A 19,443-nucleotide genomic window follows, 5' to 3' on the forward strand; every position below is an offset into this window, starting at 1 on the left:
GCCTGTAGTCCCAGCTACTTAGGGGGCTGAGGTAGGAGGATCAGTTAAGCCCAGGATGTGGAGGCTGCAGTGAGCTTTGATTGTGCCACTGCACTCCAGCCTGGGCAACAGAGCGAGACGATGTCTCAAAAAAAAGAAAAATTGACATGCAAAAGTATTTTTCTTTGAAATTCCAGATTTTTTTTCTAATAAGCACACGATTTATTATTTTCATTTATTTTAAAAGTATTTACTCTGTGCTAGATATGAAGGAATATGAAGAGAGTAAGAACATGGTCCCTTTCATCCAAATAATAGTCTGGTGGGTATGATAGACGTGTATATAACATAACAAACAAATATGTTATGAAAAAAGTAATAATCTTATTATATACGTGGAGTGATTGAGGAGAATATGGAAATATTAGGAAAGAAAATACCATTTGTATAGAACTTAGAGGAGGAAGTTCATATCCTTTCCTATCCATATGTGTGGTTATTGTTTAAGAGTGACCTTTTGAGGCTTTATATTTTCAGCTTCTTTGATATAATAGTAACATTTGCAATTTTATCTGACACTTTTGGAATTATTCTTTCTTTAAAAACATGGTACTGGGCGTGGTTTCTCACGCCTGTAATCCCAGCACTTTGGGAGGCTGGGGCGGGCGGATCACCTAAGATCAGGAGTTCGAGACCAGCCTGACCAACATGGCTAAACACTGTCTGTACTAAAAATACAAAAACTAGCTGGGCGTGGTGGCAGGCGCCTGTAATCTCAGCTACCTGGAGGCTGAGGCATGAGAATTGCTTGAACCTGGGAGGTGGAGGTTGCAGTGAACTGAGATCGTGCCACTGCACTCCAGCCTGGGCAACAGAGTGAGACTCCATCTCAAAAAGAAAAAAATATGGTTACAACTTCTTTTTTTTTTTCCCATGTTATATAGGGTTCAGTGAGATGTTTTTTTTCATGTAGCTTCTTAGGGGACACAAAATTTGCTGCTTAATCAGCACACACAGGAAGAAGGGGATAAATGAAGGTTCTTGCATCCCAAGGATGAATCTTATTGTGTATATTTCAGCCAAGACCTGCGGAGTAACACCATAAGGTTCTGAGCTCTAAGAGTGGGATAATTTTTTACAGTGGAAAGTGGCCAGGAATCATAGCATTATTATGCTTTATCTGGGAGGAAGGACACTGTTCAGATTTTCACTTAATTAAAGCAATACTTAATTAGACTTGTCATGTTAATTTGGACCGTCAGCAAGGGTTGACATTTAATGTTAAATGACCGTTTACCAAAAGTTATTACTGAAATCAAAATATTTAGGCAAAAATATTCCTTCTAAATTTCCTATAAGTAAACTTACTGTGAATTTATTTTTATGTTTGAAAATAAGTTATGTAGATCATATAGATTTATAATATGAATTATAATTTAAATATTTTTCCTGTAGGCCTAAAGATATTGGAAGACCTAAGGCTGAAGTTGCTGCAGAATTTCTAAATGACAGAGTTCCTAATTGCAATGTAGTTCCGTATCCTTTTGACAAAAAGAAAATTACTTAATTTTTAAAAGCTTTTTTCCTTTATTATAAGAGATATTTAACAGAGAATACAGATAAGCAAGAGGGAAAAAAAATCAGCAGTAGTAACTTTATTACTGACATAACTGCTGGTAACATTTTGCTCTCTATTCTTCCAGTCTTTTCTTTATGGTTATATAAATATTTTTTTGGCCCTGATTTTTAACTTAAGTTTATAAAGCCTGTTTCATCATCTACTTTATTTTGCATTATTGCCCTTAATTTCAGTATCAATTACATATCTCCTTTACTAGAGTGTAAATTCCTAGACTGGATCCAATTAATCTTTGTTTCCTTATAGTAGCAGACAGAGTAGACAGTCAATATAGTATTAGCCAAATGGAAGGTACTTCAGGGTAAATTTATTTTTACAATAAATATGTCTTTAAAAAGGAGTATTTACACTGTAGTTTGAATTTAGATCTGGAGAACTTTTGGCATTTTATAGAAAGTCAGAAGATATGATTTCTATGTAGAAAGTACCACAGAATACAAAATCAACATACCAGTGAACTTGCAAAAACTAACGTTAAATACAATGCCATTTACAAGTGCTTACAAAGAAAAATAAATACTTAGATGTAAACTAACAAGCTAAGTAAGATTTATATAGTGAAAAACTACAAACTGCTGATGAAAGAAATCAAAGAAAATCTAAATAAATGGAGAGATGGTCCATCTTCAAAGATTGGAAGATTAAATATAGTAAAGATGTCATTTCTCTGTAAATTTGTATACATAGATACCATAGTTTCTATTAAAATCCCATCAAAATTGTCGATACAGATGATCTTCTAAAATTTACATAGAAAAACAAAGGAATACCTACTACAATTACGAAAAAGAAAGTGGGAGGAATCACTCTCCAAATTGTAGACTTATTATATAGCTATAGTAATCCAGACTCAGTGGCATTATCAGAGGGATATATAGATGACTAGAACAGAATAGGGAAGCGAGAAATAGCCCCATATAAGTATGGCCAATTTGTTTTTGATAAAGATGCAAAACATTTCAATAGAAGAAGCATAGTCTTCAACAAATCGTACTGGAACAATTTCATATCCATAGGCAAAAGATGAATTTTGACCTAAACATCTTACACAAAATTAACTCAAAATAGATTATAGGTATAAATATAAAATGTAAAATGGGCCAGGTGTGGTGGTTCATCCTGTAATCCCACACTTTGGGAGGCCAAGGTGGGTGGATCACTTGAGGTCAGGAGTTCGAGATCAGCCTGGGCAACGTGGTGAAACCCCATCTCTACTAAAAATACAAAAATTAGCCGGGCACAGTGGCTTGTGCCTGTAATCCCAGCTACTCAGGAGGCTGAGGTGGAAGAATCGCTTGACCCTGGGAGGCTGAGGTTGCAGTGAGCTGAAATTGCACCACTGCACCCCAGCCTGGGTGACAGAGTGAGATTCCATTTCAAAAAAAAAAACCATAAAATGATAGAACTTTAGGGTTTGGTGGAGAGTGCTTAGGCCACATCAAAAGCAAGACCTGTAAAAGGTGGGGGCATGGTGGTGCAGATCACTGAGGAAGCAGTGAGCTTTTGTCACACCACTACAGAGTCCTGGCTGTTTGGGAGGCTAAGGTGGGAGGATTGCTTGAGACTAGGAGTTTCAGGCTATAGTAGGCTGTGGTCATACTGGGAATAGCCACTGCATTCCAGCCTGGGCATGATGTAGTGAGACATTATCTCTAAAAAATTAAAATAATTTTGTTTAAAAGCATGACCCATACAAGGAAAAAATTGCTACAATGAACTTCATCAGAATTAAAAACTTGCTCTGTGAAAGACCGTCTTAAAGGGATGAAGAAAAGCCACAGACTGGAGAAAATACTTGTAAAGCATCTGACAGAGGACTTATATCTAGAATGCATAATGAACTCTAGAAACTCAACAGTAAAAAAAAATTCAATTAGAAAATAGACAAAAGATAGGAAGAGATATTTTACTAAAAAGGATGACAAAAAGCACATGAAAAGATGTTTCACGTCAAACTAAGACCACCATGAGCGATACTGTCATACAGCTATTAGACTAAAAAAAAAAAGCCAGTGTCAAAAGGTCGTATACTACATGATTCTATTTATATAATATTCTTGAAATTACAGAATTATAGAGATGGCTGGGTGTGGTGGTTCAGGCCTGTAATTCCAGCACTTTGGGAGGCTGAGGCGGGAAGATCACTTGAGCCTGGTTTGAGACCAGCCTAGGCAACAAATGAGACCCTATTTCTGTGAAAACTAGAAAAATTAGCTGGGCATGGTGGCACATGCCTGTAGTCCCAGCTACTTAGGGGGCTGAGGTAGGAGGATCAGTTAAGCCCAGGATGTGGAGGCTGCAGTGAGCTTTGATTGTGCCACTGCACTGTAGCCTGGGTGACAGAGTGAGACCTTGTCTCAGAAAAAAATATATATATAGAGAGAGATGGAGCACAGATTAGTGGTTACCAGGGACTAGGCATGGAGGCGAGGAATGGTCTGACTGACTGTAAAGACATAGCAAGAGAGAGATCTTTGTTGTGGTAGAATAGTTATGTGTGTTGCCTGGGGTGGTGGTTACACAAATCTATGTGTGTTTACATGACAGAATTATAAACACACATTGTACCAATGTTCTGTTCATGGTTTTGGTACTGTACTATAGTAAGATGTAACTGGGAAAGGTGCATGGTACCTACCTATACTGTCTATGCAACTTACTGTGAATCTATATTATTTCAAAATAAAGAGCTTAAAAATGCAAATACAGGCCCCTGTAGGGAAAAAGGAAGAATTGAGTTGGTGGGGGTGGGTTGGTTAGTTGGGGGCACTCAGTTTGTCTATCCCCATTATGTGGGTCTGGGAAACTTTGGGTATTTTCTAGAAATCCAGATTAGATTTCTTAGTTTGACTCTTGGTTCCCTGATTGCCATTCCTCCACTGTTTGCATTGTTTCTTTTTTGACCTCTTTGTAGCTTCGGTCTCCTGCTTGCCTAGTATTCAAAGGGAATAGAGGTCTGAATGGCTGAGGGCTAGAATTGAAATTATTGTTCATAGCTTTATTTGTAGGCAAGAATTAAAAATCTAGAGGAAGCATGGATTGTCCCTTTTTTCTCTGTATTGCTTTTAAAAAATTTATAGTGGACTATCTTAACTTTAGAGAAGTAGCATAATTTATAAATTATTAAACAATTGCTCCATTCATTAGAAAAATTAAAACAAGTTTTTGCACACATGTGCTATTAAAACGTTAAGTGCTATATTGACTCACCCACAGTCAATTTTGAATGGGGTTTCCTTTTTAGCCTCCAGGGATGGGAAGACTGGCAAGGGTTTGGTAGGGTAACTTGAAAACTGAGTTAAATGAGAAAGGTAGAAAAAATTCATACTTTGTCTCCTCCCCACAAAAAATAAGAACAGTAAAATCTTTACCAACTGAAAAAGCTTTGAAATTTTGTGTATGTTAAAAAAATGAGCTTTGCAGTAACTCTTAAAATCACCTAACAAATAGGAACTATAATGTGCATCTTTCCTTCACTGAAACATTTATTGCATCTCTTCTTGATGCTGATGATTGAAAATACACATTCTGCTTTCCTGGGACTTATGGTTTTATATAAAAACCAAAGCAAGGTAGAAAGTATACCTCCTACCAAGGGCATAAATATAATGATATGGGGGGTTCAGGAATGAGAAAAAGTAAGTAGTTAGGGGAGGAATGGCAGAAAAGTTTTGTCAGAAAGGAGAGTTGTGTTCATTTAGTCAGATTCCTTGAATTCCACTGATGTGAACATTGATTACTTATTTCTTGTTTTAAATATACACAGAGCGTGTTCCTTATGGCATTGTCAAATTCATTTTAGAAATTAAAACTTAGTTGCTTAAGTTCCTTTACTTATATTCAGACATTTCAACAAGATTCAAGATTTTAACGACACTTTCTATCGACGTAAGTTTTTTACTTGAAATTAAATGCTCACTAGATTCTTAGAATTTTTTAGTTGGTAGCTGTTCGAATATTGCTAGCTATTTGAAGGCTATTTCTTCACTTGCTTTCCTCTCTCACAGTTGGCTTTTCAGTAATGTTGCTGATAGACTGAAAAGAGAGTGCTAGTTTTAGCTGACATGACTAGCTACAATTTTCTATGCTAACCTGAATGACAGTTCACTCAAGGAATAGGAACTCTGAGAGCATATGTGGGATTACAATAAAAAGTGCTTATGGTTTTTTGTTTGTTTCTTAGAAAGTGCAAATTATTTTTTGCAAGTGCTATTTTTTTATTAGTAAACTTTATTTTTTAGGACAGTTTTATGTTCACGACAAAAAAGAACAGAAAATTTTTGAAAACGGGTTCTCATAGAGCTTCCTTTTCCCACAAACACACGACCTTCCTAATCAACATCCTGCACCAGAGTGGTACATTTGTTGCAGCTGATGAATCTACATTGAAAGATCATCATGCAACTGCATATTTAAAAACTAAAGTTGCTTCTTTTTTTTTTTTTGTAGAATTTCATATTATTGTATGTGGACTGGACTCTATCATTGCCAGAAGATGGATAAATGGAATGCTGGTAAAGACTGGTTTTGTTATAGTTCTCTGAAGTTCTTGCTGCTGTGCTTTATATCCCCAAAATTAGAATTGATGTCATATTTTTGAAAAATCACGAGTTTAATTTTGAATTAAGTATATTTACTTCATTGTTTATTACCAGTCATTGGTTTTCAGGTGAAGACACAAATTGTTAATATTATAATCCCTTGATTTGATACATTGGTATTCAATAGCACAACCGACTCATAGGATTACTTGAAAGCATATTTCTTCTTTTGAATTCTTATCTCCTTTTCCTTTAAAGCCCTTCAAATTGTTTTCCTAGATATCTCTTCTAAATTATGAAGATGGTGTCTTAGATCCAAGCTCCATTGTCCCTTTGATAGATGGGGGGACAGAAGGTTTTAAAGGAAATGCCCGGGTGATTCTGCCTGGAATGACTGCTTGTATCGAATGCACGCTGGAACTTTATCCACCACAGGTAATCAAAAAAGCACCTGTATTTCTTTTATAATATCTTGGCGTGGAATTAGAGATTAATTATTAAGTCTAGTTAATATTTAGGATTTTTAATTAGAGGTAGCTGTATTTTAAAAATTACACTAAGAAGAAAGATAAAATATGAAATTCTGCTCTATTTGAGGAAAGATACAAACCGAGTACTTTGTTTTGATACTATTCTGTTTTCATACTTTATTTGTATTTTTTATTTGGGGAGTAGATATCAAGTAGAATTACAAAGCTGTATATTGATGTCGAGCTGTAATCTATGTGGTTTTTACCTGTATTTATTTCAGGGAAATAAAGATACCAGGGATGAGAATGATCTTTCCAAGGATGGGGCTTTTTGATTTACATACCCATTTTAAAGAACAGTTGAAATTTTGAATAATAAATGTAAACAATTTGAGTATTCACTTAGGATTCACTTAACTCTGAATTTGCTTTTGTTTTGGTTTGTTTTATACTTAAATATTAGGTAAACATAACAAGGTCTTCATATTTGAGAATCTGTTCAGTATTTTTCTTCTCATAGTCTAACAAAGCTTAAATTTTATATACCTTGTAAATGTAAGGCAAACCTGTCTTTATAGGCACGTCAACCTAAGTGAAGTGACTCAGATAATCTGTATTAGTTTGAGAGGCATTTTTAATGGTATACAATATTTTGAGTTGAAACAAATTATATGAAACTGCTAAGAACTAGATCATAACTGGAAGTTGCATTTTAAAATAATTCATCATTTAAAATTCACTAAAAAGGACAAACTGTGGTTTTAGGTTAATTTTCCCATGTGCACCATTGCATCTATGCCCAGGCTACCAGAACACTGTATTGAGTATGTAAGGATGTTGCAGTGGCCTAAGGAGCAGCCTTTTGGAGGTAATAAACCTAATTTAATAATCTAGGATTACATAAAATACGTGTTTTTTCTATATTATTCCTTTGGATAATTTCATTAAAAACATATTGTTTTGTGATTACATATTCCTGTCTTTTCTCTCTCTCTCTCTCTTCCTTTTTTTTTTTTTTAAACAGAAGGGGTTCCATTAGATGGAGATGATCCTGAACATATACAATGGATTTTCCAAAAATCCCTAGAGAGAGCATCACAATATAATATTAGGGGTGTTACGTATAGACTCACTCAAGGTAAGTCAGCGAATTGTCATGAATTATGATGTTGGGATGACTTAGGGCTGGGATGCTTTCAGGAGAATAATTGGTAAGTGAGTTTAGACAGTACCGTCCACTTGAAGTTCAGTAAAGGTGGCGTGTAATTCATAGTACTTATTAGCTAGGGGGAATTTAATAAAATTACTGAATCTTAACTTACATAGGCTGTAAGTCATCCAAGTCAAACTGTCCACTTTATCTTCCACTGAATTCGTCACCTCCTAGAGACAGTCTGTTTCACATTTGGACAGGACTATTAGACAAGTTTCTATATATTGAACAGAAATTGTCTTCAGGCCAGCTGCAGTGGCTCATACCTGTAATCCCAGCACTTTGGGAGGCTGAGGCGGGCGGATCACCTGAGGTCAGGAGTTCGAGACCAGTCTGACCAACATGGCAAAACCCTGTCTCTACTAAAAACACAAAATTAGCTGGGTGTGGTGGTGCATGCCTATAATCCCAGCTACTCAGAAAGCTGAGGCAGGAGAATCGCTTGAACCCAGGAAGCCAAGGTTTTAATGAGCCTGAGATTGCGCTGTTGCATTCCAGCCCGGGCAACAAGAACAAAACCTCGTCTCAAAAAAACAAACAAACAAAAGAATGGAAGTCGTCTTCGGTTTGGTTTGAGTGTTGTCTCAGTACCATATACAATCTAATTCCCTTTTAAGTAATAACTTTTAACGTATTGAGGACAGTGATCACATCCTTTGCACATTTTTGTCAGTGCCATAAACCTCCCTAGTTGCTTCCTTTAACCCTGTATTAGTTCATAAAGGAATAATTGAGACTGGGTAATTTATTAAGGAAAGAGGTTTATTTGGCTCTTGGTTCTGCAGGCTGTGTGAGCATGGCACCAACATCTACTTGGCTTCTGGTGAGACCTCAGGAAGCTTTTACTCATGGTGAAAGCTAAGGGAGATGGCAAGGCATGTTATATGACAGTAGAGGGAGCAAGAGAGAGAGGAGGGAATACCAGGCTTCTTTTAACAACCAGCTCTTGCGTGAACTTAATATTGCAGGGAGCGCATCAAGCCATGCATGTGGCATCTGCCCTAATGGTCCAAACACCTCCCACTAGGCCCCACCTCCAACACTGGGGATCACATTTCAGTATGAGATTTGGAGGGGACAAATACCCAAACTATATCCAACCCTTTGATATGTTGTACAGCTTCAGGTTCTCATGTTGTTTTTCTCTAATCATATTCCAGCTATCCATATTGGTTAACTGGAATATAGTTAGAGAAAACAACTTTTCCTAATTGTTCAGGCCAGCATGCAGCATTATGCGACTGATCTTATTTTAGATAATAGACTTCTGATAACTGATGCAGTCTTAAAGGAGAGCAGGTATTTATGTTATTGTTTGTTCGTTGTTTACATTGATGCTATACTTTCGATTCTTTGATGTTACTAGCCACTGAAAGCTGGATGTTTTGTCCACATATGCAATTGCTAAGCCACATCTGCCTATTATAAACTTGGCAGTTTGGAGAGTGTCTTTTTTTTTTTTTTTCTTAATATCCAAGTATAGGTCCTTGCAAATATATTCTTAAAATTCAACCTGCTTTTCTCTCTTTATATGTATTCTGCTAACTTACCTGGTGTTTCTAGCTTCCAGTTTTGATAATTATATCTTTCATTTCTTTTTCAAATAATTGATTAAAAATTGTAATAAGACTGAACTGTCTGAGAACAGACATCTGAATCATACTTCTGGCCAGGCCCTTTTAGGTTTATCTCATTCTGTTCATCAGACCTTCTTGAGTACTTTGTATTTCCTTATCTTGTTCACAAGGATGTCATGAAAAACCTTTCCAGATCCTCTGCTGAATCCTCGGTATACTATCTTTTGCATTTTCCTGAGTTGTTAAGCTAGTCATAGTAGCCAAATGAGGCTACTCCAACATGATTTGTCTAGTAACCAGTCATGCTCAATTGTAGTGATCAATGTTTCCAATCTAGTTACAGTTTCCTTTTTTAGAATTTTGCCCAAGATCATTACCAAGTTCACCAGAATGAGCTTTGTCTTCTTTTTGAAAATCTGCCATTTCTCTCCTGTGATTGTTTCCTTATATTTACTGATCTCGTAACATCATTTTAAAATTCCATTTTATACTTACTCCTTGTTGCCCTCTGCATTCTCACTACACTGACCTGCTTTGTGTTTCTTGAACACACCAAGTTCATTTGTACCTTAGAGCTTTAATACTCCCCAGTTCCTTTCCTTGGATCCCCTCAGGCTGACTCCTCATCTCTTAGGTGTCTGCTTAACTAGTTTTCCTAATCATTCAACCTGACATGACTTCTGAGCCATTCACCATTCTATTTTTTTGGTAATTGCTCAGAACTAATTAATGGTAGCCTCATTCTCCTATGCAAAGAATATTTCATACTTACACTATCTTACATCCTTGCCCCAGGACCAGGACCATTGCCATTGTTGTTGACAAACAGCTTTTTCCTCAGGTCATTGCATGGCTGTATCTTTTTCATGGCTTAGGTTTCAGCTCAAATTGTCACCTCTCCAAGGAGGCCTTCCCTGACTATTCTGTCTAATGGGCTGCATCCTTCATTCTCACTCTAACACATACCTCATTTTCTTCATAGAACCCTTCAATATCTGAGATGTTCCAAGTATTTACTTTTGTGTTATCTCCCCTACCAAAATGAAATCACTATACGAACAGATACTTTTTTTCACTGCTACTGTGCACAACAGCTAGAACGGTGTCTGCAGCATGTGTTACACATATTTGCTACTTGTTAGAATTCACTGGCTCAAGCCTGTAATCCCAGCACTTTGGGAGGCTGAGACGGGCGGATCACAAGGTCAGGAGATCGAGACCATCCTGGCTAACACGGTGAAACCCCGTCTCTACTAAAAAATACAAAAAGCTAGCCGGGCGAGGTGGCGGGCGCCTGTAGTCGCAGCTACTCGGGAGGCTGAGGCAGGAGAATGGCGTGAACCCGGGAGGCGGAGCTTGCAGTGAGCTGAGATCCGGCCACTGCACTCCAGCTCGGGCGACAGAGCGAGACTCCGTCTCAAAAAAAAAAAAAGAATTCACAAATGAATTCAGTGTGTTCTAATCAGGAACTGTAAACTCCCTATTTTAATATGTAGTCTCATTCATCCTTCTTTACCTTTTACCAGGGCTTGGTGTGCACTTTCTAGCCTGATGAATGAGGGCCTCAACAAGGAGTACAGAAAGAGAACTGGAAGTGAAGTTGCACAAGCCCGTGGTTCTATCTATTCTGTGATTTTCCCCCTTGTTCTTAGTGTAACAGAAAGTTACCTTTCTGCTCACTCTAGCTTTTTTTGGTCAAAGGGCAGGGGTATGGGTGGCAGGGGTTGGAGAAAGAGGGGAGTCCTTACCATTTTGGCAATGTTCTTACTGGGCAGCATCTCTTATACTCTTCACTGTTTGTGACTACCACTTCCTCCTTTCAGTACATCCTGCTACATGTGGTTCACTGGAGAGCTTCCAGTTTAACCATCATGCAGTTTATCTCTTTTTAAATTTCCTCTTCTCTAAAACTATAGATAATCATATGGTCACAGTTAACTTTTTAAAAAAGTTTTCCAGCCTTCATAACTGTCTTTCTTTCATGTCTTCTTAACTACTTGCCGTTTTTCCTTAAGTTTTTGAAACCTGCCTATACTTGGAGTCTTGGGAACACATCTTGTAGTGCTTCCTCACACTCTGAGATAATATGGCTACTTTTTCCTAAGTTTTTGTCTTCTAAAATGAACAATTCAAATATAGTTATAAAATGGAGTATTTATTTTGTACTTTTAAAAAGTGGTTTAAGGTGGAGCTTTGTTTATTTCTAATATGTTAATAATACTGATGTGAAAAATGTGGGATTGAAGTAGAGAACTGTGTTTAATATTTTGTGTAGCCTCGGTTGTAAAAGATAATAAAGGGCGGCGTTTCTTTTTTTGTGAATGTTTGTGAATCAAATGACTGAAACTGTTATAGGAATAATTAGATAGCACTTATTCTTCATGATGTATCAGTTAATATCTGTGTTCATATACCATCCCCACCTCTTGCTAAGTATATAGCTGTGGATAAATTATTAAATTTCTCTCAGTCTCACTTTTCTTATGTTTAAAATCAGAGTAATTAACATGAGGATGTTATTAAAATTAAATAATATCTTATTTAGTCTTTACATTGTGCCTGGAACATAGTAAATACTCTAAATTGTTAACTATTATGATGTTATTGTTTCACCTTTCTGTAGTACTTACTTGAGAGAGTTTTCTTTGCTACAGAAGCTTAAGAGTCTGAATTTACTACAAAATGATAGGGATGTGAAAGATTGTTTCATGGTTAAATTTATTTTCTGGCTTGAAAGTCTGAAAAATCAAGTTTTAGAAAATGGTATTTAATAATCATGCCTTCTAATTTAAGAGAACTCTTTCATTTTAAAGAGATGACCATATTTTAATTGATATATTTTTTCAGGGGTAGTAAAAAGAATCATTCCTGCAGTAGCTTCCACAAATGCCGTCATTGCAGGTGAGGAAAAAAAGGCCATCACTTAGTTTATTTTGCTTCCTTTAGTTTTTGACGTTGCTGCAGCTTTTTTGTGTTGTAGGAATTTGATATCTTCTTGGATGGGTTGTGTAACTAAGCTGTCGAAAAAGAACTCGCTATTAGACTTTGCATATTTTTTGTCTTACATTATATCTTAAGTTCTCTGCAGTCAAGAGACATTTTAGTTCCATTTGAAGCAGGCTGTTTATTAATCTGATAAGCAAGAAAAACATGTAATGTTACTCTATTACTTGAATCACACAAAACAAATATAAAATTTGTTACTTTCTCAGTTTTTAAAAATTGGAATATATCTTTTTTAATGAAGAGCCAATGTAAATTTATCTGTTCTGATTTATAACTGATTTTTAACATGCCTAATTTCCATTGAGTTAAAGAACCTGTATTTTCTCCCCCCTTCAGCTGTGTGTGCCACTGAGGTTTTTAAAATAGCCACAAGGTAATGGGTTTCATTTTTAATATGTATGTAAATCTATGTTTTGACTTGGTTCAATTATATAAAGATGAACATTTTTTCATTACAGTGCATACATTCCCTTGAATAATTACTTAGTGTTCAATGATGTAGATGGGCTGTATACATACACATTTGAAGCAGAAAGAAAGGTTAGTAGTATTAAGTACACATTTTTGATCATGCATATTTAGATTTTTAAATATTATTGGTTAGAAATTTGAACAAAGTCACCCATACATTTTCTAACTTCCAGAACTCTACTTATTATGTATCTTTTGCTTTATAGCCTGAAATAACTCTATAACAAAGTAATTTAAAAGAAATGGTCTATTATGAAAAGCCAGGTTTTAAAGCATAAAAATTTTTTCATAGGAAATATGCATGATTATAAAACAACCTGATTTTTATTTTATTGTTCATAAAGAGACTAGTATTGGTAAATGTGCTGCTGTAATTTGTTGTGTCTTATGTGTGTAGGAAAACTGCCCAGCTTGTAGCCAGCTTCCTCAAAATATTCAGTTTTCTCCATCAGCTAAACTACAGGAGGTTTTGGATTATCTAACCAATAGTGCTTCTCTGTAAGTATTGTAGATTTTTGTTATGTCGTAACATCATCTTTGTGATTTTTGAAACCTTAGAAACATTATCTTTTGATAAAAACGATGTTTGATACTTCTCTCTCATCATAATCTTCAGGCAAATGAAATCTCCAGCCATCACAGCCACTCTAGAGGGAAAAAATAGAACACTTTATTTACAGGTTATCAATGTGTATTTTTAATTTTTTTCAGAAAATTATATCATGTTTTATTTTACTTTTATGTGTCTTACATTACAATAATTTTGTTTTCTAGTCGGTAACCTCTATTGAAGAACGAACAAGGCCAAATCTCTCCAAAACATTGAAAGGTATTTTAAATAGGGTATTTACTAATTGTTTTTTTTTCTTTTCTCTCTTTTTGGTGAAAGTAATCAGTGCTTGTTCTAGATTTCCTCTTAATGCCTTGTATATGGTCAGAAATTATAACTTTAGACATTAATAGAATTAATTGCTCTTTTAGTAGAATATTTTAAAATCTCAATTACTTTGATTAAAGAGGATTGGATTTTCATGTTTTTCTAGACCATAATACTCTATAGTTTGTTTACGTGTATATTATCCTTTCTGTTGAGATTTTTTTGCTTGTATTAATTATATTTTTTCTGTTTTAGAATTGGGGCTCGTTGATGGACAAGAACTGGCGGTTGCTGATGTCACCACCCCACAGACTGTACTATTCAAACTTCATTTTACTTCTTAAGGAAAATCTCCACATAATAGAAAACTTATGGAAATAATATACTTTGTGGATGCTAAGAAGTTTAATTGATGTTATTTTTAGCAATAGTGTTGCTGCGATTTGTCTTTTTTTATATAATGAACCACTCTTTTTTAACTTTGTAACTTGCCCTTGAAGACAGAATTTTGGTGTTGGTGCTTGTAAGCATTTTCGTTAATAATATGAGAAATGATACCTGGAGAGAGAGATTATGAGCAAATGTATTGCTTCTTTTAGAAGAGGAGGCATACACCCTCTTTTGTGTGAATTTTGTTATTATGGTCAAAAAATGCATTCCTAGTTTTCATTTGAGCACCCAAATACACAAAAGATGTCCCTTTAAAGAAAATAAAGAATTAAGTTTTAAATAACATTAAATTTTACAATCCGACATCTGGAGTATATTGAACATAGGCTATTTCTTGATTTAATAGTCATTTAATTGTGGCCATCCAAATGAATATTATTGCAGAATTTATCTTGTCCATAATAATTTGTAAATGGTGTTATAGCTGAATACCTGTGCATGAAAATGGGCAATATTTTCATCTGTTTACTTGTAGTGCCATAGAGGCCAATATGCACATTATTAACTAATGCCAAGACGTGGCTGTTTAAAAAATTTAATGTTCAAACAGTTATCACTGATGCTTTTGCACTATTTATTAATAAAATCATATATTGTGTACTTCTTTCACTGAAGTTTTTAAAAGTACATTGAGGGTAATCAGTAGTTCCATGGTAATATAGGAATAATTTTTAAATGTGTAGCAGAATTACATCAAATTTTTATTTCTCTTAATACTTTTGCTACAACGATTTCTATAGTAAAAATTTACTGGTTTAATTTGACTTGCTGTATCAATAATACAATTTTTTTTTGTTTTGGAGACAGTTTCACTCTTGTTGCCCAGTCTGGAGTGCAATGGTGTGACCTCAGCTCACTGCAACCTCTGCCTCCCCGGTTCAGGCGATTCTCCTGCCTCAGCCTCCTGAGTAACTGGGATGACAGGCGCCTGCCACCATGCACGGCTAATTTTTTGTATTTTTAGTAGGGACGGGGTTTCACCATATTGGCCAGGCTGGTCTCGAACTCCTGACCTCAGGTGATCCACCTGCCTCAGCTTCCCAAAGTGCTGGTCAGTGCATGAGCCACCATGCCTGACCATGTTTTTGTTTCTTTTAAGTGAATAAAACTTGAAACAAAATTAAGCACAAATACTGAAAAAGTAGGTGCTAGTATTTTAATATGATAACAAGTATGTGTTCTCATTCCTTGTTTTTGACTTAGAAGGCAGTTTTCTGTTCAAATATTCTTTGGTTACTTATGTGTCACTCAAGTTTTCATTAATCTTTCTAGCTACAAATTGACAAATAAGTTTTATTATAAAACCACACGGAATAAATTTATATGCTCTACCTGAAAAGTTACAGATGTAGCCTACAATTTTGAAAGTGAAGGAACTAAAATTTAACACCATATAGGTGCTATAATAATTCTCAAAGTAGCATTGTAAGAAGGTGACTATCTCCATCTGAGAGCTGAATAAATAGTTTTAGATGGTTTAGTTAGGTTATTTAGCCAAAGCTGTACAGTTAGAAGTCTTGGAACTGTAATTGTATAGCTAATTTCAACCCGAATCTACCCCAAATCTCCTCTGCAAACTAGCTCTTTGAAAGTACTTGAGTTACTTAGTACTACTTGTGTAAATGACTAAATTGTTAGTTTTAACATGCAAATTTTTATTGTAGTTAGACAAAATTATTGGAAGATGATTATAACTTCTTAAGGGGTTCAATCTGATTTTTTAAAAGAAAAATACTTCTTTTTTGCAGAGTTCCTTGCAGTGAGGTAAAATATTCAAATATGGGAGGCAGGCATATGAGGTAAATAACCACAGCAGGGAGGGTGTAATAAGATGAGTGATAGGGGTCTGTGGCAAACTGGAGTGAGTGAAAATTATTGGTGACCACTCTAGCTGACTATTCCCATGCTTGGTATTCATATTTTTCAAAAGCAGCTGGAAATCTAGATTTTTGAATGAAGTCTGGCTTTTAAATGTTGATAGGATTTTGTCTTTAACTTGGGCTCAAACCAAATATAGCTGCAGACTGGATTAGGAAGGCCACCAGTTTAAGGTATTTTTCCATGTCCAAATGTTTGAAGAGAATGCACACAGAAAAGGTTATATTTTAAATAATATGCACAGTGCACATTGTAAGGATAACAGCTTTAGTGCTTCCTAGGTGTCTTAGTCCATTTGGACTGTTGTAACAAATTCCCATAAACTAGGTGGCTTATAAGCAGCAGAAATTTATTTCTTAAGAGGTCTAGAGGCTGAGAAGTCCAAGATGAGGAGCCGGCAGAGTTGGTGTCTGGTGAGGGCTGCTCTTCTGGCTTAGAGTTGGTGCCTTCTTGCTGAGAGTTCCCTTGGGCCTCTCTTATAAGGGCACTAACCCCATTCATGAGGGCTCCATCCTTATCATCTAATCGTCTCCTAAAGGCTCCCCTTAATACTGTCCCATTGGAGATTAGGTTTCAACATAGGAATCTGCGATAGACCACAGTATTAGGGGTATTTTGACTGCAGCAATGAGTTTGCTGCTGTTTTGAGAGAGAGGTAGTGCTTTTTGCATCACGTGTTCCACGGGTTGCACACAGTGTTCATACGTGATCCTGCCTTTTAGGCAAGCCCAAACAAGTGTTTCTCCTTATAATACCAACTTAATACAGAGCTTATTAAATATTTGAGACAAAGGGCCAAGAGAAATGTGAGGCCCAAATTTCCCTTTGTAATTACTGCTGGCAAGGTGCAAGCTTTTAGCACGTGAACTGTTTTCCTGGAAAGCACGCACATGAAAACTGGAGTATTCCTTCCGGGGAAATCGACCTCTATCGGTAGCCATAGCTTCCCCTTCGCTAAGAACTGCTGTAAGCACGGAATCGCTATCAATAGAAACCCTTCCGCGTTCCTCGGTAACTACGGGCAACCCTGCGCTCCCGGATGTGACGTCAACGTTCTTGTCTTCTATTCTTCCGCCTGTCGACCGGACTCTAGGCTCCCAGGTTTGTTTGCTGTGTACGTGGAAGAAGCAGGCGCATGCGCACACGGGCCCCTTCGTCTCAGCTGTGCGGAGCAGCGGAGGTTAACATCCCGGGCTCGCGCGAGGCTCTCGGGGTCATGGCCACACGCTGACAGAACTAGCCGAGTGGGAAAGGGAGCCAAGCCGTTCCTCTGCACCCTTCCGCAGGCCTGAGACCTTCTCGCTTGGTGCTGCCGCCGCCACTGCCGGCTGAGGAGGGGGCGATGAGTTGGTTCAACGCCTCCCAGCTCTCCAGCTTCGCTAAGCAGGCCCTGTCCCAGGCCCAGAAGTCCATCGACAGGGTTCTGGACATCCAGGAAGAGGAGCCGAGCATCTGGGCGGAGACCATTCCGTATGGAGAGCCGGGTAAGAGAGAGAGGAGCGGGGTTCCCGGCTCTCGGAGGCTGCTGTTCTCCTGATGCAGACAGGCTAAGTGGTGTAGAGAGGGTACTTCCTTGCTGAGAGAATTCTCTGAAAGTAATTTCTCCCCGGCCCATTCCCTAATGCTGCTTCAGCCTCCAAGTCGGTCTTTGCCGTTTTCCTGAGGGAAAACCCAGCCCCAGGTTCCCCCTTGTCTTTGGTCGTGGGCGCGAGGCTTGTGGACTTCGACGACAGGGGACTTGGTTGGTTGGTCTTGCGCTCAAGCCCTCCCTCGACGCAACTTCCAAGCACAACCTTCCCGAACCTGAACCTCGAATTGCCTCTCGTCTCCGGCACTGTTGGGATCCAAGGTCTCAAGTACGTAAATCATCAGGGAAGGGAAGAACCATCGCTAACATTCAGTGAACATTTCGCGCTTGGTAGCGCGTAATGTGGTTTTATGTTGTTGAGACGGAGTCTCACTCTGTCGCCCAGGCTGGAGTGCAGTGGCGCGATCTCGGTTCACTGCAACCTCCGCCTCCCAGGTTCCAGCGATTCTCCTGCCTCAGGCTCCCTAGTAGCTGGGATTACAGGCGCCTACCACCATGCCCGGCTAATTTTTGTATTTTTAGTAGGGACGGGGTTTCACTATGTTGGCCAGGCTGGTCGAACTCCTGACTTAAGGCGATCCACCCGCCTCGGCCTCCCAAAGTGCTGATATTACAGGCGTAAACCTGTAACGTGCTTTTTTATGGCCTTCTCATCTTCAGAACAACTGCCAGAGTGAGCTTGATTTATATCTGTGTTTTACATAAGAGGAAAATGAGGCCCAGAATGGCCAAGTAACTTGCTCTAGGTCACACGGCGGATGAGGATTAGAATGTGCTGGAGGTATTGCCCAAGGAATGTGTGATCCAAGATTTTTGGATTGTATCACATTTTATTTCTGAATAGCCAAATCTCTCTTTGCAGTTTCATTGAGCTTAATCTTTCAGGGATCTTCATTCAGTTGCTTTTGACTCTTAAGTCTAAGGAACAGTTAGCATTTGATGTGTGGGGTAAAGATTTGCAGGTGTGGGAGATGTGAACCTTTGTGTGAAAAGGGATAAGAGGTGTGCTTGACTACTCCTTTCTGGTTTCTGTTCTTAATTTTACATCAGTGAAAAGTAAGGACCTAAATTTGAGGTACCTCATTTTAAGGTATTTTGGTCCATGTGTGTATGTCATGATCCTCTTTACTTTTTACAGGATGCCATATAACCTTGCTGGAGTAACTGTTTTTTTTTTTCATATGTGCCCCAGTTAATTAGAATTACTAAACTTTAGATAAGAAAGAATATAGGTTTTATATGTAAGGATATTTGTTTTCTGAAAATGACCATAGTCTTCAGAATGGTATAATTTCGATGGATGCCAGATAACCCTGGGATTATATAAAGTATTCTCCAAGAGGCAACATTAATTCCTGTCATCCTTTGAATGTGTTTAAATTAATCAGACATAATCTTGGTTGTTCATTTGCATCTTTAATTTTGATTTTCTCTGGTTTGGATGTATTATGCAAATGGATGTGTAGAACTATGCCTCCAAACTGAAGTTTTCTACTTACTTTTCATCCTAACTGAAGTCATATATATATTTACATATATATATTTGGTTTTGAAGTCATATATATATTTACATATATATATTTGGTTTTTTTCTTAAGACAGAGTCTGGCTCTGTCTTCCAGGCTGGAGTGCAGTGCTGTCATCTCTGTTCACTGCAGACTCTGTCTCCTGGGCTCAAGTGATTCTCCTGCCTCAGCCTCCTGAGTAGCTGGGATTACAGGTTTGCGCCACCACACCTGGCTAATTTTTGTAAT

The 19,443-nt window shown here is 37.3% G+C and overlaps 2 protein-coding genes across 4 annotated transcripts in view; both read left to right on the forward strand.

Annotated features, from left to right (window-relative positions):
• Positions 1-14,823, forward strand: part of UBA3 (ubiquitin-like modifier activating enzyme 3) — a 26,918-nt gene extending 12,095 nt beyond the window's left edge. For all 3 annotated transcript variants that reach the window (XM_011947160.1, XM_011947161.1, XM_011947162.1), the window contains 13 exons: positions 1,435-1,515; positions 5,463-5,506; positions 6,068-6,132; positions 6,439-6,594; positions 7,395-7,497; positions 7,654-7,767; positions 12,267-12,320; positions 12,762-12,798; positions 12,884-12,965; positions 13,294-13,394; positions 13,513-13,576; positions 13,671-13,725; positions 14,029-14,823. In XM_011947160.1, the coding sequence (XP_011802550.1) occupies positions 1,435-1,515; positions 5,463-5,506; positions 6,068-6,132; positions 6,439-6,594; positions 7,395-7,497; positions 7,654-7,767; positions 12,267-12,320; positions 12,762-12,798; positions 12,884-12,965; positions 13,294-13,394; positions 13,513-13,576; positions 13,671-13,725; positions 14,029-14,117 (1,045 nt within the window). In that variant the 3' untranslated portion in view covers positions 14,118-14,823. The remainder of the gene's footprint in view (positions 1-1,434; positions 1,516-5,462; positions 5,507-6,067; positions 6,133-6,438; positions 6,595-7,394; positions 7,498-7,653; positions 7,768-12,266; positions 12,321-12,761; positions 12,799-12,883; positions 12,966-13,293; positions 13,395-13,512; positions 13,577-13,670; positions 13,726-14,028) is intronic.
• Positions 14,824-17,124: 2,301 nt separating this feature from the next.
• Positions 17,125-19,443, forward strand: part of TMF1 (TATA element modulatory factor 1) — a 37,139-nt gene continuing 34,820 nt past the window's right edge. The window contains exon 1 of the mRNA XM_011947296.1: positions 17,125-17,585. Within this exon, the coding sequence (XP_011802686.1) occupies positions 17,444-17,585 (142 nt within the window). The 5' untranslated portion in view covers positions 17,125-17,443. The remainder of the gene's footprint in view (positions 17,586-19,443) is intronic.

Source organism: Colobus angolensis, unplaced genomic scaffold, assembly GCF_000951035.1.
Source record: "Colobus angolensis palliatus isolate OR3802 unplaced genomic scaffold, Cang.pa_1.0 Scaffold26, whole genome shotgun sequence".
Classification (NCBI taxonomy): Eukaryota; Metazoa; Chordata; class Mammalia; order Primates; family Cercopithecidae; genus Colobus; species Colobus angolensis.